The sequence below is a fragment of the Amblyomma americanum genome, chromosome 5, assembly GCF_052857255.1.
Source record: "Amblyomma americanum isolate KBUSLIRL-KWMA chromosome 5, ASM5285725v1, whole genome shotgun sequence".
NCBI classification, from domain to species: domain Eukaryota; kingdom Metazoa; phylum Arthropoda; class Arachnida; order Ixodida; family Ixodidae; genus Amblyomma; species Amblyomma americanum.
Window position 1 is genome coordinate 64,644,035 of NC_135501.1, and position 25,554 is coordinate 64,669,588.

The 25,554-nt window shown below is 47.7% G+C and overlaps 1 protein-coding gene across 1 annotated transcript; it reads right to left on the reverse strand.

Moving 5' to 3' along the window:
- Positions 1 to 7,254: 7,254 nt before the first annotated feature.
- Positions 7,255 to 23,875, reverse strand: LOC144132490 (uncharacterized). Its single transcript, XM_077664940.1, has 5 exons — positions 23,801 to 23,875; positions 20,915 to 20,972; positions 14,244 to 14,274; positions 9,296 to 9,354; positions 7,255 to 7,599 (listed from the first exon to the last, which is right to left on the reverse strand). The coding sequence occupies exons 2-5, from the start codon at positions 20,961 to 20,963 to the stop codon at positions 7,325 to 7,327; spliced, it is 414 nt and encodes a 137-aa protein (XP_077521066.1). The 5' UTR covers positions 20,964 to 20,972; positions 23,801 to 23,875; the 3' UTR covers positions 7,255 to 7,324.
- Positions 23,876 to 25,554: the final 1,679 nt, after the last annotated feature.

Below are 25,554 nucleotides of genomic sequence, written 5' to 3' on the forward strand. Positions count from 1 at the left end.
AGCGTCATTCCGACGTTTACGGGAGATAAGACAGGGGTTCCAATCTGCGATTTCTTTTCCATGCTAGAAGAGATTGGGAAAATGGGAGGATGGTCCGATGCTCAAATGCTGGGAATGGCGAGGTGTAAGATGGCTCGTATCGATTGGTAGTGGACTACCGCAAACTAAATGCCGTAACTCGCATCGATCCATACCCCATCCCCAATATACAGGAGACGCTTTCTCAGCTGGGCTCTGCCAGGTACTTCACGGTAGTGGACATGGCGGCGGGATTCTGGCAGATAGCAATGGATCCGGCAGATGCCGAGAAAACGGCATTCAACACGCCCTCAGGGCACTATGAATGGAAAAGAATGCCGATGGGTCTGGCCAACAGCCCTGCTGTCTGGCAGAGAACCGCTGATGTTATCCTGGCAGGTCTTCTGGGGAGGCTGTGCTTCGTGTATATGGATGACATTATCATATACAGTGCCAGTTTTGAGAACCATTTGCGCGATATTGAGCAGGTTTTGGTGCGACTAAGAGGAGCGGGTCTCAAGCTGAAGCCCTCTAAATGCCAATTCCTCAAAAACGAGGTGAAATACCTCGGGCACGTTGTTTCAGCTGACGGCGTGCGACCGGACCCTGAGAAACTAAGGTGTGTCTCGGATTTTCCATCCCCGACTAGCGTCCGCCAGGTCCGGCAGTTTCTCGGCCTGATCGGTTACTACCGAAGGCACATAGAGGAGTTCGCCAAGCTCGCTAAGCCGCTCACCGCCTTAACAGCCAAAAATGTCGCCTTTCGCTGGGACGAAAACGCGGAGGATGCTTTTGGGGCACTGAAAAGGAAGCTAATGAGTGCACCACTGTTGCGCCACCCGGATTTTAATTTGCCCTTCGTTATGGCCACAGATGCGTCAAAGTTCGCAGTTGGTGCCGTGCTATCTCAGGTTATCGAGGGCAAAGAACATCCCATTGCTTTTGCTAGCCGACAGCTGAGCCCCACAGAGCAAAAGTACGGAGCTACGGAAAGGGAGTGCCTCGCCGTTGTCTGGGCAGTAAAGCACTTCAGATGCTACCTTTACGGCCGCAAATTCAAGCTAGTCACAGACTGCTATCCTCTGAAATGGGTGATGAGTGTCAGGGACCCTAGCTCGCGACTCGTTAGATGGAATCTACACCTGCAGGAATACTGCTTTAAAGTTGAGCACAAGTCAGGAAAGACACATCTGAATGCTGATGCACTCAGCCGCACAGCTGCCGTGGCAGCTATAGATGAGTTTGTCCCCGTAGTCGACCCCGCCGAATTACGCACAGAGCAGTGCAAAGATCCTGACCTGAAGCGAATAATCGAAAGCTTAGAGGGCGCACCGTCTCACCCCGAACAGCTAGGTTATTTCATTGGCAAAGACGGCACCCTGTGTCGGCGCACGAGGCCAACCAGGAAAGGGAGACCAGAGAAAACCGCTTGGGAGAGAGTCGTCATACCTCGGTCGTGGACAGAAAGGGTTCTTCGCGCGTTTCACGATGCGCCATGCGCCGGTCATTTTGGCGTAGCGAAGACACGCAGGCGTGTGGAGCGTTTGTACTTTTGGAGTGGCATGCGACAGGATGTTAGAGACTACTGTGCGAAGTGTCATCCCTGTCTCGAAAGAAAAACACCCAAGGGACGAAGACCAGCTCCAATTCAGCCGTTCCCTGAGGTTTCGGCTCCCTTCGAGCGGACAGGTATGGACATAATGGGCCCATTGCCCACGACCACTTCCGGAAACAAGTACATTTTAGTATTTGTCGATCACCTTTCAAAATACGCGGAAGCGGTAGCACTCCCAGATCAGAAGGCAGACACGGTTGCAAGAGCATTTGTCGAACAGATCGTGCTCCGACATGGACCCCCGAGGCAACTCTTGACAGATCGGGGAACGAACTTCGTGTCGCAGCTAATGAGGAGAGTTTGCGAGCTGCTTAAGATCGCTAAGAAGCAGACAACACCGTACCATCCGGCTTGCAACGGCGCGGTGGAGCGACTGAACCAAACCGTGGCCGGGTTCCTGTCGCATTTTGTTTCGCGCGACCAGCGGGACTGGGACTTGTGGCTCCCGTATGCAATGTTTGCCTACAATTCCGCAGCACACGAGAGCACGGGCGAATCGCCATTTTTTCTTCTCTACGGCCGAGACCCGGACCAGCCTAGTGAAGTGCCAGAGGGCCCCCGTCGTGTCCCATACGCTTCACTGGACGACTATAAGGTTGAGCTAGAATCGCGCTTGCAAGGGGCGAGGGACGTCGCAAAGGAGGCCTTAAAGAAAGCGGCGAAGCGCAGGAAGGAGGTGCACGATCGCAGTGCTAGAGACGCGCCGTTTGATGTGGGGGACAGCGTGTACATTGAAAACTGCCAAAGGCACATTGGGCTAGCTCGTAAGTTCCAGACGAAGTGGAGAGGACCGTGCGAGGTTGTCGAGAAGCTTTCTCCGGTAAACTTCAGAGTCCGAGAGGTGAACCGGCGCTTGATAAGGATACACGCAAATCGCCTCAAGTCGGCACCGGTTCAGTATTCACGAAATGAGGAAAGGGAAAGCGCGGATTTTGATGGGGACAGAAGTGAAGCGGAGCGCGCAGATAGTTCGCAAGAAACGCCCTCTCCTGCATTTGTTCGGCAGGCGCCCGAGGTGACGGCCGGAATGCCACCGGATTTACTTCATGCATTGCTAGAAGAAGAAGCGCGCGAGGTTGCCGCGCAGATAACGCCAGGAGAGGCTCCTGCCACGAGCCCTCGCGAGTCCCAAAGCAGACAAAGGGGCACAGACTTACTTAGTATGACTCATGAAGGCCGATATCCGCTGCGAAATCGGAAAGCTAAGTCGGACTAATGGCGTAAACAGAGCGGAGTTGTGAACTGGTTAGAATTGTGTAATGCCGCAGCTCATAACATTGCTATGTGCTTATGTGTTAAGTTATCGGAGTTGGTAGTTAAACCTTTCTGTCATTAAGTAACACCTTCACAGGAGAGCATGCGGAGCGCATGCAGAACCTGCCCTACTTCCTTTCGTTATCTATATTTTTGTCTGTGCCGTGATCGTGCTAGAAGTGGGAGCTCCTTTGTAACTGTGGTAAATTTATTTCGTCCAGTTTGGACTAGAAAGGAGAGGCTTGGGTGCTGAGTTTCATGTTTATCTGTAAAAGAAGATCAGTGCTGCCCCTGGAGACGCCAGTTATGACAGCGGAGGCATATGGTGTTGTGCAGTGGTGTTGAGTGCAGCGAAAAGTGTTTTGTCGGACGCACTGTGCGAGGCGATTCAGAAAGACAAGGGGAGCTGAGTGGACTCAAATGTTCGGAGAACATTCTTCTGGAGGGTGAGCGAGTGTGACATTCCTTGTGTGTGCTACGAGGTTCCGCGTTCGACGGCACGGCGTAGACGGAGACCCAGATGACAGCGGCATCATCAATTACCCAGCCATGCTCTTTGAGTGACGACCAGAACGAAGGGGTTTAAGCCCAACCGGACCCAACCGGACCCGCCGCCGCCGCCGCGGGGAAACGGGCTTTATCCTCCCCAATTGGCGTGGCGGTTCCAGGGGCGGCCCTCCCGAGCACATTCCAGGACAAGGGAACTGTCAGCGGGCCAGAGCGCGCCTTACCTTGAGGAGCGAGTGTCAGTTGATGGATGGAGAATGGAGGCCGGTGACCCGCGGGAACTGTCAGCGGGCCAGAGCGCGCCTTACCACAGCCGACGCTATGCGCTACCTCGAAGACAACCTTCTTTCCCTCGGACTCAACACGTGAAGGGGGCGAGACTATAAGTGCGGTGGTATGTTTGTGCGCCCAAGTGAAAGCCCTAGCCCCCCCCCCCCTCCTTCCCCTCCGGCGTGGGCGTCCTCACCATAGGGAGTGTGGAGAAGAGGATATAAAAATCGACAAGCAGTACGGAAGAAGCACGCTCAGGACGACATCGTTCGCAAAGAGGGCCTTCAGCGCCGAAGCCCGACGGCGTGCAGCTTCTGCCAGCAACCGCTCGAGCCCAACTCCGGAGCCACTCCATCGCCCCCATGAAGTCGTCGGCACGTAAGCTCGGACGCCCCAGCCTCTGATGTATAATCTTAATTATGTGTAATTATTGAATATATCTGTTTGTTTAAACTGAGCCATACGGTGTCTCTTTGCCTCTCCGTCCCGTGTGGACCTGCGCATTATGGGGGTCATCTCAACAGTATTGTCGCAAATTATGCCCACAGAAATAAAAATCAACGTGGACTCTTTGATTTACGTATCACTCCGCCGATAGCAGAGCGGCAAGCTGTCACGCGACTGGCTGCCGCGTTGTTTGACTTCTCCTACCTAGCGCGTTGAGTTCAAAAAAAGAGCGGGAGCCGGGACGTTTAATCCGATTTAATTAGGGCAATCGGCCGCACAGGTCAATAGTTGGAAGTTTCTAAGAATGTCTGGAACGTGTAGATATAGTTCCTGCGGTAAAAAGACAAGTTCAGATTCCTCTTTAGTGCACCTTCAACTAACGCGTGCGCACCAATGCTGCTAGGAAAACGACTCTCCTTTTTTGGGGAATGCTAAGGCGTTCATTTGGGCTAGTTCGTTGTAGCAGTGAAACATATTTACTAGCGCAAACACAGACAGGGACCAAAGTAAGAGCTTGGTCTCTGTCTGTGTTTGCACTAGTCCATATGTTTCACTTTTGGGGAACTCCGCGGGGGATGGCACACTGGCGTGGCCCTCCGCTCTGCGCCAGCGGGGCGAAGCCTCGTTTCCCCTGCCCCGCCCCCACCCTGCCCTAGCATGGGCTAACATTCGCTCGTAAGCTTGCTAGCCAGTCGGACGACCTCGATTCCTGAGCGTGTTTTGTTGCTAGCTGGCATTATTGTGGTTGTAGAAATAAGTGCCTTGTTTGGGTGAGCCAGTGTGTCCTTCCTTTGCTTCCTGTCAGAGCAAGGCCAGCCGCGGTCGGCGGTGCTCTCGGTAGCGTACGCGATCACGGGGTGTGGTCCGGAGTTTTTGTAATGTGTCAGCCGCGGTTAAGCAGGGCGAACATGTTTATCTCCATAATTACAAACCCTACAGTCCTCATTTACCATGTTCATAACAATTTCTGCACTTCAGTGACGTTCAACTAATGCCTAATTCCGCTTCTTTGGCAGGAGGCCAAGTTTAACATCTTGGAGAGGACACATCTCGAATACGAGGCTTTTCTGCAACTGAATACCTTTGGTAACGAGTCAACTGCATCATATAGAAAAACAATTCTCCGAAGATTTTTTTTCAATACTTCAGAGTTCAGACCAGTGCTTTCAGCTTTTGGGTGCTCTATCTGACGGCATCAATGCTTTCGAGAAAGAAAAAATTGGGCGCTGTTCCTGCACAACTTCTGCGAGAGCCTGATAGAAAACCTATATCGGGGAGAGGGAGGGGGGATACTGTGGCGAGATTAGTTTGTCCAAAAGCGTTGAACGCAAGCAGTAGTTACTCTCAGTTGATCGTGAGGTCCATAGTCCAGTATGCTCCGCCGAAACGGCTAACCCTTTAGGCCATTAGCTCGGTTGAATCCGAGTGTTCTTCGCCAAATTCGCTACTAATAACAAAAATATTTCCAGCAATCGAGTCGCTTGCCTGTTTTAGGTGCTCAGTCATGGCCACTGCAGTCTAATAAGGAGGAACCGAAGCACTGCGGCTATATTCTTGTGGACGTTGGTTTTACATTCTTGGCGCATCCGCTCCGAGTGCCCCCTCAGCGTTTTTGTCTTAAAAACGAAAGGAATAAAAAAAAGTTTATTCGCGAGAACAGTCGTCCGTTATTCTCAACACGCCCAGAAACCAGTGGTTTTAAGTTTCAACCGATTCCATAATTTTTCGTACCAATGAATGTTTATTTACATACTTGGCTTAAAATCATCAAGTAAATTACAGCACGCCTACACAACGAATACGCTCTCAATACAACGCCAGGCCCGACGTTGAGGGTCATGTATCAGTACGTAGAGAAATAGTATATAGTCCGTTTCAAGAAGAAAAGAAGTGTCAAATTAGCACACATCGAATGGCCACAGGCAACAACTTCTCAATGCATACAAGACAGCTGCTGCTTAGTGAAATGTCTACAGGCTGTGCGGAAAGTAGGACCATAAAGTAATACTAAGCCATTTCTGAATGCCCCCTATTCACCCGTGAATACAACGCAATGTAAGCATCAAACTGATTTTTTTTATTTATGTATGCACTCTTCAGTACCCTCCGCTCCAGTAAGCAATTACCGAAAGGACAAGCAAGTATCTGTGAAAAATTATCAAAGCAGAGTAAACGTGTGGATGATTCCTGGTTTCGGCATAATGCGCTCGCCCAATGCACCCACACCCCGCCAAGTTGAGCTTATATGGATGTCTGCGCACTCCGGGAATCCCGGAAACGAGGCCGGCAACCTTTTAGTCCGAGGTTTTATAAAACCGGTTCAGGTGGCCTCGGATCGGGGATTCGCGAAGGAGCGCACGCACTCAATGAGAGAGCTGACGCAGGCTTACAGAGCCTCGCGTCAGCTCTACCCCTACCCCACTCCTCCCAAGTCCCAAGATAATAAACGCGCAACACACTGGTGGAGACTACAGACACACACACACCCTCACCCCTTAACTTATCCCACTATCATCGCTCCTTCCACACCACTACCTGCGCCCTACCCACCGAACTTTCCGCCCCTTCCCTCCACATTCTCTCTTCTCCCCAGCGGACCCTCCCCCACGAGGCCTAGATAACCTCAAGACCTGGGAAGATGAGAAACCCTGTTGCGCTCGGAGGACCCGGCTGTGCAGACCATCGCAACCGCCCGAGCTGCCATTGTTTCGGACCTTAGGAACATAAACACTTGACTGCAGTGCGGCTGCGCGGGAACCCATGGGCGAGCCCCGAATTCTTTTGAAATAATAAAGTGTTCTATCTTTCTCCTTCATATGATCTGATGTTAACTGCAAGCCAATTTATTGTTTTGTCTGCATGTCCTCCATATGTGTAAGGTGTTCCTGGCAAAGTATATGTTCTTTTACAGCGGTGCTTCAAGGGCATGCTGTGCCACATGAAAGCACTATCACGCTTAAGTGATGCAGATGATCATGTTCAAAATCAAACTAACTGAAAAAAGAACAAGAGAAATAGCATATAGCTATACAATGTCAGGTACGGCGTTCGGGACTAACAGGCAACTTCCGAGATGTATCTCCAGTATTTTCAAGAAAAACTCGGCGCCTCAAGACGGAGCATTGAATGACAAACGTGAAATCGTGTTTCGTCATTTTTTTTATTTCCTCCAGACTTAGTACAGATGAACCGCTGTTCCTAGGCCATGGAACACTAATACGCTGGATTTGGGTACAGCAGGGCCTTCGCCACAGTAAACCATGGACTGCGCATGCTGTTTACCAGTAGCTGCCCTCCTCTACGCACCAGAGGATGCTGCTCAGGATGCGTCACCACCCGTTCCAAGGGGTAAGACATCGCATATTTCTTGAGGTACGAGTTCAGAGGCCTTAATTCCCCAGGGAGGCCTCCGCTGGGGCTTGGGGGAGTGTTCAGCTGGTCGTTTCCTAGGGGCGTGTTGCTGCTGAAGCCAGAGGGATTGTTTATTTCTACAGGGAACCAAAAAAGAATCAATTGTCATGTTTGTTTTTTGTTGCTAAATATTCATAAGATCACTTAATTCTACTGTTTCTTGCCACTCGATAGCATTAGAATTTACGCAGCTTCCGGTCTGCTGACGTCACTTCCCTCCTACCAATGGGCATTTTCTGGTCTGGTAACGTCACTTCCGTCCAGCCAGTGGAAACTCGCCGGTCTGAAGACAACTCTTCCCTCCAGCCAATGAGTGAATTCAGCTTCAAATGGCAATAATTTTTTCCTCGATGAGCTTAATTAAAAATGCGAGAAAAGGTGCCTGTCATTCAGAGGCTTAACGCCCTGTGTCGAAACAGCACGTTTTATTCGTGCGAAGCGAAATGAACTGTGCAGTTCGGCTGATTAGCCGTGGTGACTCGGTGCCTGTGGTGTTCAGCTGCAGAGGATTGCGTTGCGAGACTGAATCCTGGCAGCGGCGGCCGTATATAGACGCAAGCTAAACAATGAGGCGCCTGTGTGCTGCACGCTGTCAGTGCTCATTAAAAATCCCAGGGGGTAAAAATTAATCTGCCGGCTACTGCGACTCTTTTCCTCTCCCTCGTTCGTCCGCCTCGTTCATCCCTTCTCTCAATGAGTTCACATGTCCAACACTAGTGAGACATTTTCCGCGCCTTTCCTTTCGTCATAACAGCCCCCGTGACATCATAACTGATAAACTGCTAATGAAAGTATTTAACATGACTATGATTTCAAGAAGCGAAAATCGGTATTGTGGGTCAAAAGAGAGTAAATTGGACGCCTGCAATATGTTTACATAACTGCACAGGACATGAAAGCGATGTGTGGGCTTCCAGCTTGCAAGGTAAGCCGATGTCGCCGGGCACAATGCATAGCTGTTTCGAAATGTCCACATCAGGCCGAATTGTGGCGGCCACGCTTTTTACTGTTCAGCGCTATTGACGCCTGTAAAACCTTTAACATCCCCTTTTCTTTTGTGAGCAATACGGAGGTAGTGAACTGCAGTTATAACTTATCCACACATTCCGTTATATATACTCTTGCGTCGGGTGCGAGTTTTCACCTCGATAACAATAAAGGCCGACGATACCTAAAAGTCTTACGTTCTTTACCTCGCCAGCTGCACAGCACACGTGGCCGCCCATACGTAGGAGAATAGGTTGCCAGTGCTATCTAAACATATTTATACAGAAGGCGGATTTGGAGAGCAATTATCTTGGATAACTTGGCAGAATCGAAATAGGAAGAAGAGGGGGAAGTAGTGGACGAGAAAAGAGGTACCCTCGATAGAAGCGGGGCTTCAATGGGGAGTCGGTGGAAACGCATTTCTGCAGCAGTTACAAAACACGTTTAGCGTTTCCGTCTCCGATTATTTTTCTCTGTTTCGAAGCAAACATTTCTCTCGGTGAGAAAAGCGTACAGCAAATATCAACCACTGCCTGGCCCTGCATTCGTGCACTTTTCAGCACCGCGCACTATTCCAATGCTGTCTGCAAGGTGCATTTTAAAAATGTAATGCTCTTTCTCAATCCTTGCGACATTCAGTGAAACTGTTCGCACGTGGGGCATAGAACGCGACATCACTTTCGTTGGGGCTGTTAAGTGCATGGTTATGAGGAGGGATACCGTTTGTGCGACGCAAAACAGGGGCCCATAATGCCCTGTTTTGAAAGAAGAAAACTTTGTCATTACCTCGCAACAATCGTTCAGTGTAGCGGTCAGATGACCCGTCACCGAAAGGTGCACGAAACCTGAAAAAAAAAATATCCCGAGCACGAATTACTTCCGAATTATCGACACGTGCCTCATTTAACCGGTTGCTAACTTAGAGTTAGCTCGAATTTAAAATAGACCAAGAATTACAGGCACGACAGAGGAACGCAGAAATCGCAGACCCAGCGCCACCAAGGTCTAAGCATAGCAATGCTCTAAAGGGGGCCAGTTGGTTGTTCATAACGGCAAAGGTGGTTTCTCGTGGTTTATTCTTGTGTTGTCCTCAAGTTAGCGGACACCTATATATCATTATTACAGAACAAGATTCAGTGCTGGTCTGGGCGTTTCTGTATTTCTTCGTAGCCCTAGTATTCTTGGTGGGGCTTCATATTTCGCGATCAGCACCTGACTGACCCACACGAAACCTCTAATTGCACTCAAAGGGGCTCTGAAGCACCTTCCGAGGAAAACAGATCAACTGGTTCAATCACTACGTGGTGTTGTCAAGAAAACCTGAGCCAATTAATCCACTTCAACATACAACAGAGCACCCACAAAAACGCCCGAAAATTCGCAACCTTACAGCGTTCAAAAAGCGACGAGATGAGAGGAAAAGGCGCGAACACGCTGAAATTCAAATTTTTAACTGCAGGTAACTCACCTTCCACAGAGCGCATTCAAAGATTCTTACTGGACAATACTCGTGAAGCTGCGTACTTTAACATCATAGGCATACCGCAATTTACTATAGCCCCTTTCAGAGCCCCTTTAAGAATGAGTCTAAGCATGACAAAGCACATAGTCTGTGAGTAAACCAGTAAAGACAGGTGCCACTCACGCGGAACACTTTCGGCCACGCCAAGCAAGTTTATGCGTGATTCTATAACGTATTGTTTGGATGAATGAGTCATTCCACTACCAGTGGCAACTAAATCCAGGCGCCTAATAAGTAACAACGCATGCTTTCCAATGCGATAAATGACCCGAACGCCAAGCTCGCTTCAGCAGCACGCATTCATATTTTTCAAACCTTCGAATCATTCGGTTCATGCACGACAACAGCATATTTCTACCGCGAAGAAATCGCACCGTTCAGAGTGTGACTTTATAGAAGTCCGACTGCTCTCCTGTCGTGAAAAAAATTCTCAAAAAGATGAGGCTCAGAAAACTCACACTATGTGCATGTGCTCTTCGCATTTACGAGAGGTTCTTTTCGTCGCAATGAATATGGGTGTTTCTACGCTTAAAACAACCTCTTTGTGGGAGACACTGTAAGCGCCCTTTCAGTGTGCCTGCCTTTCCCTTCGCGTAGACCATACTTTGGCGCTGGAACACGCTTTTGTCGGTCACAGCAGATACCTTGGAAACAAAGGAGTTTCTTGCGAGTTGTCTCGGCATGGTAAAGTTTTTGCTCAAAAGTGCGGAGAAACCAAGAACTCAACATTCAAATTTTGCCTTTTCCGTAAGGTGCTTTCCTGCGGTCCTTTTGATGCTAGCTTTAACTGCGCCAGTGGAAGCGCCGTGCCGTGTACGGGAGGCGAGAGGGAAGGGCTGTCATTTGGTTGCCGACGCTATTGCTTATGCCACAAGCCAGAAGAGCCCTCTCCCGCCGTTCACCGCGGGTCGGAAATGTCTTCTGCCAAGATTGATTTCCATTATTGGCAACTGAAGTTCAAAGTGATTACCTGTGTCGCCACAACAGCCGCTGGTATATTCAACTCGTGCAATTTGCCATTTTCAGAGATTTTTTTGTCCAGAATTGGGCGTAGAAAGAAAAAAAATCCTTAACAGTTTTTAGTGATTACAAGAAGTAGCTACAAAATTAGAGGAATTTTCGCATGCAAGTATTGTTGGCTTGTCTTGGTGGAATAAGGGTGTAAAAGAGCCTTAAGTAAAAGTGCTGGAATATATATGCCCATAACATCTGCACAGCCACCGGCGTCGTCCATTAAGACAGAAATAAAATTCCAATATGGAAGGGTGTCAGGAAGAGAGACATGCCCTCTACAGTTTTAGTCGCCTCCTGTTTCCAGGAGGTATTTAGAGACATGGATTTTGAACAGCTGGGGTGAACGGTTAATGGAGAATACCTTAATACTCTACAATCTACTAATGGCATTGCCTTGGTAAGTAATTCAGAAGATTAACTGCAAAGCATGATCAATGACCTAGACACGCAGAGCAGATCGTTTGGTCTAAAAATTAGCATGCAGAAAACTAATGTTCAACAGTCTGGGAAGGGGACAGCAGTTTACAATTAGGGGCGAGGCGCTGGAAGTAGTAACGGAATAGGTCTATTTAGGGCAGGTACTGACAGCAAATCCGGATCACGAGAGTGAAATAACTAGAAGAATAAGAATGGGCTGGGAGCGCAATTGGCATGTTCTCTCAGATCAATGGCAGTTTATCAATGTCCCTGATGAGAAATGTATATAACAGCTGTATCTTACTGGTACTCCCCTAAGGGGCAAAAATGTGAAGGCTAACGAAAAGTGTTTAGCATAAGTTAAGGACAACGCAGCGAGCTATGGCAAGAAAAATTACAAGTGGTTGAAGCGGGCAGAGTGGGTGAGGGAATAAACGCGTGTTAAGGACATCCCAGTAGAAATCAATATGAAGAAATGGGCTTGGACAAGGCATGTAATGCGAAGGCAAGATAACCGATGGTCCTTAAGACTACCGGAGTGGATTCCAAGAGAAGGGAAGCGTAGCAGGGGGCGGTAGAAAGTTAGATGGGTGGATGAGACTAGAAAGTTTGCGGGGATAACATGACCTTGGCTGGTGGAGTGGATGGGTTGATTGAAGAGACATGGAATAGGTTTTTGTTTAGCAATGCGCGTAGTTAGGCGGACGACGATGATAATTACGAGCTACCACGGCTTGGGATAATGAGAGCCCAGCTTCAATATCTACGCTACAATCGGTGCGAGTGCTGGCAACCATTGCTAACTCTGAGTCTTCTCAAGTGCACCATCTGCTACCACTACAAGCTGTCAAAGGCATCGCGTGACACTCACTCCAAGGGAGCCGCGGAAAAGGTCCCGACCTATGGCTAGCACGGCAATGAGCACTGAGCCTCTCCGTGCTGACTTCTCGCTAAACAAATTACTAACGTTCCATTACGACAGCGTTGAAGCTTCGCACATTTGCGTTGCCAATCGAACTGTAATAGATTGGGCAGGTAGTGGTTTCTGCTTGTACCGCCGGCTTGGCTCGTCGCGACACGAGCCTGCCACCTCGTCTTCCTCTCCGAGGCCATAGAAGACGGGGGCGGCACCCCATACACATCTAATTGTGCCACATTGCTAGTCCTACATTCACCTCTACTTCAGTTTCATTTGACGCATTCACTCACCTTTTTCTGCATATCTCCTTTTTACTGTCGTCTTAGCCCTGAGAGCAAATGTAGCGTTGTGTCAGGAGGCCTGTTTCTCTCAGCGCAGCCGCATGAGCGATATGCGATGCGCTCCTCCAAGCGTCTTAATCGTACTACTTTGGGGGCTCAGGGCATTCGCCGGAGGACCTGTGCTGAAGTCCATTGCACGTTTAATTTTGTTTTTTTCATTTCCCGAGGAAAGGGCGTCGAACAATCGGACGGATTGACAATTTCGAGAGTAAATAGGCTGAAAATATTGAGCTGGCATTCACGCGAGTTGTAAAATTCATGCACGAGATGTGAATTCCTGCAAGCCATTTGCGTGCTGCGTTCCTTTGCGTTATTTGGAAATAGATTCTGATTGAATAAAGCTTGAAAACGAATTTTTAGTTATTTTCTTTAAGCACATATTTTGCGGCGGCGATGTTATCCAACTTTTCTGTTAGCCAACAGGTGACTCCAGCTTCAAACACGAGATGGAGCGCCGAAAAGAAAATGAAAACACGGAAAACGAGTAGTGTTTTGCGAAATCCTCCACTTTTGCCTTCATTAACAACTTCGAAGAACTGCAGTGATTGAGTAAAAGTATTTCAATACCACTCAAGGAAAAATGCAGGCAATTTCTAAAATGGTGCATAGAAAAATTTTCCAAAATAGAGATTATTTTTTTCGGCATAATAAAGAATTTTATGTCAGGGATAGAGCAAAATTAAATGGCAATCGTATTTCGAGGCAGTACTAAAGACCCCGTGTTTTTGCGTGCATGAAAGCATAGGCACGAAAAATTAAAAGGCATTGCAATAAGTCTAGCGGACAAGAAAGAAACACAAACAAACTCGCGGGCGCTTACTATGAACTAAAATTTTGTTTCGAGATGACCTTGCCTTATCTAGTTCACAGAAATACATGAGCAAATGTCAAAGCAATGTAACAGTCGCGCTTCGCGTCCAAGCAAACCATTTCTTTTCCAGGTAGCCCGACAGAAGAAGCGTTGTCACTTTTTTCAATTTGCTTTCTGATGTGAAAGGCGCTCTTAAATTTCAATTCTTCGCCTGCCTTATGCCTCTCGGGTGAATTTTGTTTCCTCTAGATGAAGGTGACACCCGCGTTTCCTGTAGTGGCCGGCAAGCTGGCTTTTCGACCCATTATACAGAGTAGTCGCGTGTGCTCATGCACTCTTTCTTTATGCCAGGAATAGCCAAAACGCAGTTCCCCACAGAGGCACGATGCAAAGTGGTAAAGCGGAAGCCAGGAGTCTTTTGACGTCACAGAACCTGACGATAAACATGGTAACGCGCCGAATCTCGTCCTAGTAGAGAAAACAGCCTTCCATTGTCGCTGACCTCAACTATACTGCCCTGAATAGCTTGCTTTCTTGTGTGCGGTTTTGAACTATATCGCAATTTGATCGTATAAGACATTCAGTGGCAGTAAGCTTCCGTAGTGTTTTCTGGAGCTTTCTTTTCGTGTTAACCTCTTTTTTTTTTTGCACAGCCTTTCGATGCTCTATACTCCTTTCTAAAAATCGCTCAAGTAAAGTTTTCAACTCACGGATCAAGTTCGCGTGGCAGTGTAGAGCCATCTGGAAAATAAATAAAGAAAAATTTATGTGCATGTAACAAAGAGCATAAAACATTAGTCTTAACACTGTTAATGTGCAGAAATGTTCAGTATGCACGCATGCCTATGTATTGCAAGTCATTAAAAACGGCGAGAATGGTTCATACTACTGACAAATGCGCGTACCAAGCTTTCCAAACGCAGATGCTCGCAACCGCACAACTGCAGTCAGTAATACTGAAAGACGTCATTATGTCACATAAATGTCTAATTACATAATGTGGTTATAACAAACTGTTGCACAGTTGATACCTTTTTATATCTGACTTGCATGTCAGACATGTGAAAGCCGTAGCAAATGAACACAGATAGAACCAAGCATAAAATACTATTCCGCACTGCAAATCTTCATAGTGACGTGCATCAGTTCACGTAATAAATTGACTTGGCCTAGGTGTCGCATGAAAACTGGCAGTTAAAGCGTGGTTAATAGAACTGTCAGTGTTATCGAAAAAACGATTCACTTACATCTGCAGTCTCTACCCCATTTTGATGCGTTCCAGAAAACTCAGCCGCCTCGGTACGAACTTAAGCACTGGGCGTGTGCTGAGTGCAGCAAAGTGGTTCGATCCTTGCGTGACTCGGGGCAGAAAGTTGAGCTAGTTGGTACACGTTCATTATGAAAAAAGCCTGGCGCTATCAAGCGACGACACAGAGGGGACACAGCGCTACTCGCAACTACAAGTAGTTGCGAGTAGCGCTGTGTCCCCTCTGTGTCGTCGTTTGATAGCGCCAGGTTTTTTTCATAATGAATTGCGTGACTACTTGGGAGCCCGCCTCCAAAATTATAATCAGTTGAGCAGAGCTGTTGGAGTTCTTTCTGTCATAAAACTCATGCTTGCATAAAACTCATGCGAGGGAGTTCAGCCTTCGCTTAGCACATAGCATATGCAAGGCCTGTTTCCGTCCGCATAGAGTCGACATTTGTTTTTGTACAAGTTAACTGCTGCGAAGTGTGGTTAATTTGCCTCAGCTTTTATTTCGGTGTAATTTTAATCGTATAGTTAGCTTTATGTTATAGATCATAATTGCTTAATTTAATGCTTTCACCGGATATCCGTCTTCAAAAATCCCTGTGGGAAGTGCTCAACCGAGACGCTTGAATAGAAATGCTGCCATCTGCGCGTTGTACTGCACGCTGCTCTTATTTCAGGCCATGCATTTGCTGCCGTTGCCATAAATGTCTTATTCGGGGCAGCATTTCTGGCATTTAGATTTTCACCGTGATTGCCAATAGTTGCAGTGCTGTAAGCGCAGTGTGCGAAATTACACATTCCTCGAAATCGTTTTCCTTCATTAGCCCTGCTTACTATTGCTTTCTCCTCTAATAGGGACAGAACATTTGAAGAGATTAACTCCCTGCTATAAACTTCGGGTCTTTAACACGCAGCTACAGAGTTCGCGAAGTTATGAACTTCATAATCTGTTGATAAACGCTGCTTTCAACTGCCTTTTCCTAAACTGCTGATAGCAAAGATATGATTCGTTCTGTTCTTCCTGGAAACAAGGTTCTGTTGTTAGTAAAGCGTAGTCAACCATCACAGCTTTTTTTTATCGGATGGTCCCCGTCAGGCAGAGCTGTAAGTAAACAGCAGCATGCGCAGGCCACTTTGGGCCGATCATATTTGAGCACCAACCACCGCTATTTGTTCAGGGGTGCAGTGGGAGGTAGAGCAGATTGCTGGTCACTGGCGAAAGTAAAAAAAAAAAGAAAAGACGTTTCGGGAGCGCTACGGCTTCCTTGTTCACTATGAAGCAATCGGCGCACGGATCCGTTCTTTTGTAGCACCCAGTAGCGTTTTTAATGATTTAACATATATAGGATGCAGAGTTGCGTCGTTCCTGTTTAATGTGTTCGACGATGTCTGTATGATAAAGGACTCAAGGTTCTGCCGTGCTGATGTGTTCTTTTCTGTTGTCAATATCTTTACTTGATCCCAGTTAATCTCGTGGCCGGATTCTTGCACATGCTCGGCGATGGCGTTAGATGCTGCTTTCCGGTTTCGGACGTCGTTCTGGTGCTCTCTCAGGCGTCTCCTGAAGTCCTTTGTTCCACCGATATATGTTGATGAGCAATCGACGCAGTCAATCTCATACACAACACCTGGAAATCTTTCACGAGGGAGCTTGCCCTTCAGATTCACTAGTTCTGTTCGCACCTTGCCAGCGGGGACGTGCACGATGTTGACGACATGCTTGCGGAAAAAACGTGCGAGCGCTTCCCTAATTCCCGCTACGTATGGGACAGCAGCTCGTTCTTCTTTTGGTTTTTTTGTGCTCTCGCGTTCTTCGGAGGCAGGCTGATTCGCTGGCATTGTTCTTTCGGTGTTCCTGATGAAGGAAAGAGGGTAGCCGCTTCTTCGAAGATCAGACTCTTTTCTTTTAATTTCGCTCTTTAGATTGGCATCTTGACTGCAGACCTGTCTGGCATGGTTGATCAGGGAGACAACCACAGACCGTTTGTGAGCGACTGGGTGCACAGAACTGAAATGTAAATATCTTCCAGTGTGCGTAGGTTTGCGGTAACCATTAAATACAATGCCAGTCGGAGTACGTGTTACCGTGGTGTCCAGGAATGGGAGGCAACCGTCGGTTTCTTCCTCAAAAGTGAACTTGATTGAGGGTTCGATGGAGTTCATATGATCCAGAAAAAGGGCCATGTGCTTGCGCTCTAGGACACAGAAACAGTCGTCCACATACCTTAGAAATATTTTGGTCGCGGCTGGAAAGTGGTAAGGGTTTGTTTTCAATGACCTCCATCGAGATGTTCGCCGTTGTCACCGAGATTGCTGCTCGCATTGCTGTGCCGAAGGTCTGTTGGTAAAAGGTGCCACTATAAGTAAAATCGGTGTTAGCGAGACACAAGCGCAATAGCTCGCAAAGCTCTGCTGCGTCGAAAGGGGTCCGATCTTGCCATGAGTCCTTATCTTCGAGACGTTGCCTGCAAGCTTCAACGGCCAGATTGACAGGTACGCTGGTGAACAGTGAGCAGACGTCGAAAGACACGAGCATGTCGTTGTCATCAGGGACAATGGCTTTTACCTTGTCGATGAAATCGGACGAGTTCTTGACGTTCGTTTCCGTCTTTCCAACGAGTGGAGCCAAAACATCGTCATCGTACTGCGACAGAGAGTGCACAGGAGACCTCCTGAAGTCTACTATTGGGCGTAGAGGGGTGCCTTCTTTATGAACCTTTGGAAGCCCGTATACAGCAGGTGCCGAGCCGTTCGTACAAAGCAGCTGATATTAGAGGCGTTTCATGGATGGTGGAAGGCCCTCGAAGATTTTTGCAAGCATTTTCTGAAGATACGTCTACACCTTTGATGTGGGGTCTTTTGGTAGTCGGCGACAGGTATTCTCGTCCTGCAACAAGGCTTCCATTTTTTCTTGGTAAGAAGAGCGGTCAAGGATTGCCGTGACATTGGCCAGTGACCAGCAATCTGCATCACCATGATTCCTGACCAGACGGTATGCCGTCAAACCCTCGACTACAACAATCTGCGCCATCAGTTTGGACAACCGGCCATCACCGGAATTCGTCGTTTTGTATGCATCTCCGGCAGCCTCGCTGAATTTCGCACGCATTTGCAGTTCAACCTCAATTGCAAGTCTTCTCAAGTTATACCGAAATCATTCCGTCTGAAGAAACCCGTCAAAACCCGCTTCGGTCTCCAGGTCGTCGCAAAGGCCGAACGTCAACTGCTTCAAGCACGAATAGAAGAATGCAAGCTAACAAAGAAACGCCTGGAGACGGACTTGTTTGCAAAACGTCAGCTGGAGTTTATCGCTCCGGAAATTCTCGCCAGCATTCAATTAGTCGCCAACCAGGACATGCGCAGAAGAGTGGAGAAGCACTCGAAATCACAATAACAGAAGATGCAAGCGTTACTTGCTGAAAAAGAAAAAGGCACTAGGTCAACAACGATCTTCGAAACAAAGAACCTGTCATCCTACAGTCTGAAACCTGTTGAGGCCAAGCTACTCAGCCGAGGTTTGAACTTCAACCAAGGGAAAGTACCGAACCCACGAAAGGTTGCTTGTGCCGTCGAAGGAGCGGTGCGACTCCTGGACCGAGACGTTCAAGGCGAAGTAAGGTCGAAGGCGATAGGTGTGCTGTCTCGTAAGAAGAAGACGTCACCAGACTACTCCCTGCCTCAAGACGAACGCAAGGCAATTCGTAGCCTGCAGGCTAACGATGAAATTGTAATCTTTCCTGCGGATAAAGGCAATGTCACGGTAATTCTTCACCGCTCTTCGTACCAAGAAAAAATTGGAGCCTTGCTGCAGGACGAAAATACCTATCGCCGACTACCAAAAGACCCCCCGTCAAAGGTGCAGAGGTCTCTTCAGAAAATGCTTGCAAAAATATTCGAGGGCCTTCCACCATCCATGAAACGCCTCTAATATCAGCTGCTTTGTACGAACGGCTCGGCACCTGCTGTATACGGGCTTCCAAAGGTTCATAAAGAAGGCACCCCTCTACGCCCAATAGTAGACTTCAGGAGGTCTCCTGTGCACTCTCTGTCGCAGTACGATGACGATGTTTTGGCTCCACTCGTTGGAAAGACGGAAACGAACGTCAAGAACTCGTCCGATTTCATCGACAAGGTAAAAGCCATTGTCCCTGAAGACAACGACATGCTCGTGTCTTTCGACATCTGCTCACTCTTCACCAGCGTACCTGTCATCTGGCCGTTGAAGCTTGCAGGCAACGTCTCGAAGATGAGGGCTCATGGCAAGATCGGACCCCTTTCGACGCAGCAGAGCTTTGCGAGCTTTTGCGCTTGTGTCTCGCTAACACCTATTTTACTTATAGTGGCACCTTTTACCAACAGACCTTCGGCACAGCAATGCGAGCAGCAATCTCGGTGACAACGGCGAACATCTCGATGGAGGTCATTGAAAACAAACCCTTACCACTTTCCAGCCGCGACCAAAATATTTCTAAGGTATGTGGACGACTGTTTCTGTGTCCTAGAGCGCAAGCACATGGCCCTTTTTCTGGATCGTATGAACTCCATCGAACCCTCAATCAAGTTCACTTTTGAGGAAGAAACCGACGGTTGCCTCCCATTCCTGGACACCACGGCAACACGTACTCCGACTGGCCTTGTATTTAATGTTTACCGAAAACCTACGCACACTGGAAGATATTTACATTTCAGTTCTGTGCACCCAGTCGCTCACAAATGGTCTGTGGTTGTCTCCCTGATCAACCATACCAGACAGGTCTGCAGTCAAGATGCCAATCTAAAGAGCGAAATGAAAAGAAAAGAGTCTGATCTTCGAAGAAATGGCTACCCTCTTTCCTTCATCAGGAACACCGAAAGAAGAATGCCAGCGAGTCAGCCTGCCTTTGAAGAACGCGAGAGCACAGAAAAACCAAAAGAAGAACGAGCTGCTGTGCCATACGTAGCGGGAATTAGCGAAGCGCTCGCACGTTTTTTCCGCAAGCATGGCGTCAACATCGTGCACGTCCCCGCTGGCAAGGTGCGAACAGAACTAGTGAATCTGAAGGACAAGCTCCCTCGTGAAAGATTTCCAGGTGTTGTGTATGAGATTGACTGCACCGATTGCTCATCAACATATATCGGTGGAACAAAGGACTTCAGGAGACGCCTGAGAGAGCACCAGAACGACGTCCGAAACCAGAAAGCAGCATATAACACCATCGCCGAGCATGTGCAAGAATCCGGCCACGAGATTAACTGGCATCAAGTAAAGATATTGACAACAGAAAAGAACACACCAGCACGGCAGAATCTTCAGTCCTTTATCATATAGACATCGTCGAACACATTAAACAGGAACGACGCAACTCTGCATCCTATCTATGCTAAATCATTAAAAACGCTACTGGGTGCTACAAAAGAACGGATCCGTGCGCCGATTGCTTCATAGTGAACAAGGAAGCCGTAGTGCTCCCGAAACGTCTTTTCATCTTTTGAATTTGGCCAGTGACTAGCAATCTGCATCACCATAATTCCTGACCAGACGGTATGCCGTCAAACCCTCGACTACAGTGGGAGGTCGACCTTTCCAGCTGGGAACCCGGAGATAAGCTTTCACAAGTCGAACGGGCACAAGCTGCGGCAGCAGCCGCAGGTGTACTGGACTAGGGGCTCTACCCATGAAAACTCCCAATTCTCCAGGAGCAGTCAGTAAACGTTATGCCTCTCTCTCTTTCTGCCTTTCTCTCAGAGTCTGTATCCACGTGCTGTAAGTTGCTGCACACTTTACGCAATGAACCCTCGTTTCTTACGGTGCGTACAGGATTAATTATGCGCAGGTGCCACGCACCGCCTGAAGCACATGCTTCGGTTCCCTTATAAGTTCACATCTGTAAATCACTGTATTCCGTACCACTCAAAGCATCGCTGTTATTCTGGCCCTGAAGTCGTTCAAATATCGTGTTTCCCGTTGTTAGTGCCCCAAATGTTCTCTATTAAGACAATGACCAACATAGTCTGGTAAATATCAATCTTCCTTTCGCTTTCTTCTTTTCTCTCTCTAACACTGGCATTCCTTACGGGCTCGACATTTCCTGCCACATATCATTCCCCAGTTTAAAAGCACAAGGTGCTGGCATAAGCTCCACTTACGGCACACGTTGGCAGCAAACAGGACAGCGATGAGAACGCACGCTTTCATGTTGTCGACCTGAAAAGAAAGTAATGAGCTCAAATATCAACTTAACAGGACATTTCCTTTCATTAATCTCTAGTGCTTAAAGACATGAGATCAGATCAAAGAAAACTACTGCGTATGAAAAATAGGGCGATTCTAATTCTTTTATACAGGGTGTCCCAGCTAACTCTAGCCAGTGTTTAAAAACGAGCCGCGGCACTCTAAGACGACGGGACCAAATGCATGTTGCTCGCTCTTGTATGGAGCAACACATATATTTTTGTATTGGGCTTAGTTGCATAATTGGTCTAGATTAATTAACCAGCTTCACAAGCAACGAAGACAGGCGAAAACGTTCAATGAGAAACTGATAGAATGGTACACGAAATATCCAACTGAGCAGTTTCTAACTTTTACTCTATTACGTATCGGCTTTTTCGCTGCAAAAATACCACGCGAGATGTGCGCTTGCGATCCGCGATTGCAGTGCTCTCAAACGTTCCGCACAACAAACAGCTCACTTAGCCGCGCGTGCTGCTGCTTAAAAGGCCACAGGGCTGCAACACACGCGCTGACGGCGATTACGGGAGCGCAAGTGATAAGTACTGTGTCTGCTTGTCGCTGTCCCCAAGCGCCGCAAGGGAAGCATACCGCGGGCGTAAATCGCGCAGCCACATGGTGCGTCGCTGCCCTGTCACCTTTTAAGGAGCAACACACCGGGCTAAAAGATCTGTTAGTTCCTATACGAAACGGTTGAGAGCACTGCAATTGCGGCGCATAAGCGAGCATGTCACGGGGTAATTTTTTTGTATTTCGCGGCCATTTGCAGTCGGCGAAAAAAAAACTGATACGGAATAGATGGAGGGTTAAGAAGTTTTTAAACGGATGTTTCGCGGACCGTTCTACAACTTTCTGATTGACCTATTTCGCCTGTCTCCGTTGCTTGCGAAATTGGTTAATTCATCTCGACTAATTATGCAATTAAGCACAATGCAAAAATAGTGCGACTTGCTCATACAATAGCCAGCAGCATGTATTTGGTGGCATCGTCTTGGAATGCTTCGGCGTGTATTTAAACCCTGGCTAAAGTTAGCTGGGACACACTGCACAGTGGCAGCGAACCCTTGTAATCGTAAGATAGTTCCCCTACAAAGCCGGCTGAAATCAATAATCCCGAAAAACCTTTTCAACACGATGTTTACGCGATACCTTTTATGAGTGAACTACCGGCATCAGTAGTAACCAAGAATTTAAGAGGCTATATCGAAATGTGCTGGTACGACGCACCAAGATATAGAAGAGCGGAGCTTCTGGCGCCTTCATTTAGTTGGCTATGTCATTTTTACGGAAAACGGTCAAATGAAGGCTTCGAAATGAAGAAAATGTTACCTTCATTTAGAGGCCACCTAACTGAAGAAGGGGCTCATTTTTAATGCATGAGTGCATTTCACGGCTACAGTTTCATCTCTCCTTGTGCGCTAATCCTCGCCCGCTGTAAGGTAGAAGTTTCAGGGCAATTCTAACCCGCGTCTCTTGGGTGACAACCAGTGCCACTAACCTGTTGGCTATCCCAAAAGACTATCCTTGCGGTAATTATGGCCGGTATTTTCAGTGATACCCACACCAATGGTGGTTCTGCGATTGTTCTAAATTTCTTTCTAAACTTCTCCTCATAATGTTATATGGTTTGTGTTCTCACAGATTAAAGGAAACAACCGGCATGTAGGGCGTGAAGGTAGTTTTTAAGGCCCCTCAAAAGCTGATGGCAAATGTGCAAAACCATGTGCCAGCACGAACAACAGAAAATGAAACCCGGGTGTGGCCTCAGACACGATACAACCTACGTTCAGTGCTCCACAAACGTCATTTACAATATTCCGCTTAGCTGTAAGCGAGTATACGTTGGGCAGACGGGGAGATGCCTAAACAAGAAACTAGGAGAGCACTAGACCGCCTGTGAGCAAGTTTGAAATTCTGGAGTTGAGGCACCTCACTGCGCACAATGCGAATGCATTCCACTACAGAAAAAGACACAGGTTATAGACATAGCTAAGATCTGGAAATAACGAGAAGTCATTCAAGCATCTGTCATGACCATTGCACCAGATAACGAATGTGTCAGAGCGCCTTCGGCCATTCCATTAAAAACCGAATTTTACTACCTAAAGAACCGCTATCGTAAGCTGTTGTAATATTCACCTGCGGGCTGCCAATGACTTTCCGTGTTTGCTTCTTTCTTTTTGTTTCTTTGCGTGAAGGCGCGAATCTAGTCCTACTGCACATCTTGTTGTGCATGGTTTGACGCTGTGGTGCGTTTTTATACTCATATCTCTTCCAAAAAATAAACAGCTGTCATAAACGATTCGTAGTGCGTGTGTGTGTATTTGTCATATCCGTGCCAGTTAGTACTCTCCAAACCTTTAGGATAAAATACCAGCTATCCCCCATAGTATCCCTCCTGATCTTTCACAGCGAATCGAACTAACAAGGAGACAGCGGGTTCCTGGTGCCTCAAAAAAAAAGGTAACACGATATCTCTGAACAGCTCAGCAAATGTTCCGTTGAATCTGCCATGGTGTCTCCTTGAGTTCTGGACGTCAACCTTGTGATGAAGGAATACTTTTGGTCCCAGTACTAAGCTTCGAACAGAACGTCGTACTGGAATAAGCTAGAATGAATTCCTGGGTTTCAGTATTGTGTGGCAGAGTAATCAGCGAGATCTGTGCTGTTTCAGGCCAAAAGGAAAAAAAGGCCGTTAAAGAGGCAAAAGCAACGCAAGCGTGCGACAGTAGCAAGGCAGTCAGCTCAAAACGCTCGTTCCGAAAATGCGGTGCAAAGCAGGAACAGCGTGAAATGCATACCTGCACAGACGAGCTCCGACGAGGACGGTCGTTGAGTGGCGGTGGTTAGGGGGGTCCTTTTATGGGGCCCTCCTTGCGTAAGAGAGTGAAACTTGCCAGGGAATCAAGGAGGAAGTGAAATGCCAGACTCACTCCTTTGGAGAACTATCAGTAACCAGAGCCGCGCTATCGTGGGAGCGGCACAGTAGTTCCCGGTTCTCATGTTCACGGCAAACTAGGGAAAATAACTTGATAATATCACGAGCCCACTTTGTGTTCATTTACTTGGTTTTCTCCGGGCGGGCCATAAACCGCGAGACCCTCGCTTGTTGCCATGAACGTTCACCAGTCAACGGGTGCCGAGTGATGACAGTACGTCGATCGACTCCAGAAAATCTGCAAGTGGAGGTCCATTGCGCTCTGGTGAACGCAACCGCTTATGCCGAGATACCTGCGGTTCACCGCGGGCTCTATCCTGTTTAAATGCAGTATCCCGTAAACGGCCAATTCGCGCAGCTCGAATTAGCGACGAATCTCCCTGTGTTCAGGAAATCAGGAGCGAGGACGAGAGTGAGAAGGAGGCGAATCCTGACATGTGGAGCGAACAGAAAAGGTAGTGTGCTGAAGTAGTTTGAGGGAAAGACAATCAACACCATAACCTTGACGTCCCGGTTAGCTCTGTTGGTGAGTGGCTGCTGTGGCGATGCGGTGGCCCTGGGCCTGAACCCCGTACTAGGACAGAATTTTCTTCAACAGGTAATTTTCTGCGAAAGCTGTAGAGCTTTCCTTTGTTGTCGTATGGCTGCGCTTGGGTTGATGCCTGTGAGTTATTGCTCCAACATTAATACAACCACTGTGTAGCCACAGCATTAGTGGAGCCAAAGCGGGAGAATACTTTCTTCTCGCTTGTTTTTCGCGTGCTTGTTCCCAGCTCACGGATTACGCGGAGTTATTGGGGGAAAGAGCAAAACGGAAAAAAGTTGGTCACGTTTACATGTCCATCTTTCTAGGGCAAAATTTTGAAAATTAGAGAAGTGTAAGACACTGTTAAGAAAACATCGAAGGTAATCGTTCATTATTCTGATATGCAGCAAAATCTAACTTTAAAGTGTTTCCATCAGTCCTACCGATCAGTTAAGACTGCCTTGGAAAACAAATGGGGAAGGCTTTGGACGATAAGAAAAACGTTAATTTAAAAAAATGCACTACTGCCGTCGACTTATCTCCGGATATATGGACTGTTGTAGTGGAATCTTACATTATAGGTAAAAAATTGCGTTCATAAACGGTTTTCCTTAGAAAAATGGTTTAGTCCAGAATTGTTGGGTAAGAAAAATACAGAGAACACGTATATACGCCCGTGGCTATACAGCTTTACTTGAATAATGTTCAAATCGGGCGTTATTCACAGATGACTACAATGCAGTGTACGTGGTTGAACTCTTTCTTTACCGAACCGATCCAAATCGTTCCATTTGAACGGTGAGCGAAAGGGGCCATTCTGCACGATCCGGACAGCTTCTGGACAAGTAATGACATTGAGTACATCGCAGAAGAGCTGTTCCTGAGTGTCAGGTTCGTTTTTTTCTTCAGCCATGTAAGAGAGTCCTTTTAAACAATCCACGAAACCTGTCGACGCAGAGAGATCACGGTGAGCCTGACGTCACACGTGTCGTCATCGTCAGGCTCCGATCCTGTTCAGCAACCTGTGCGCTGCACTGTGGAGTAGCTCTTGGCTCGAGCAAGTCATTTTTTTTTACTGAACTACTTTACTA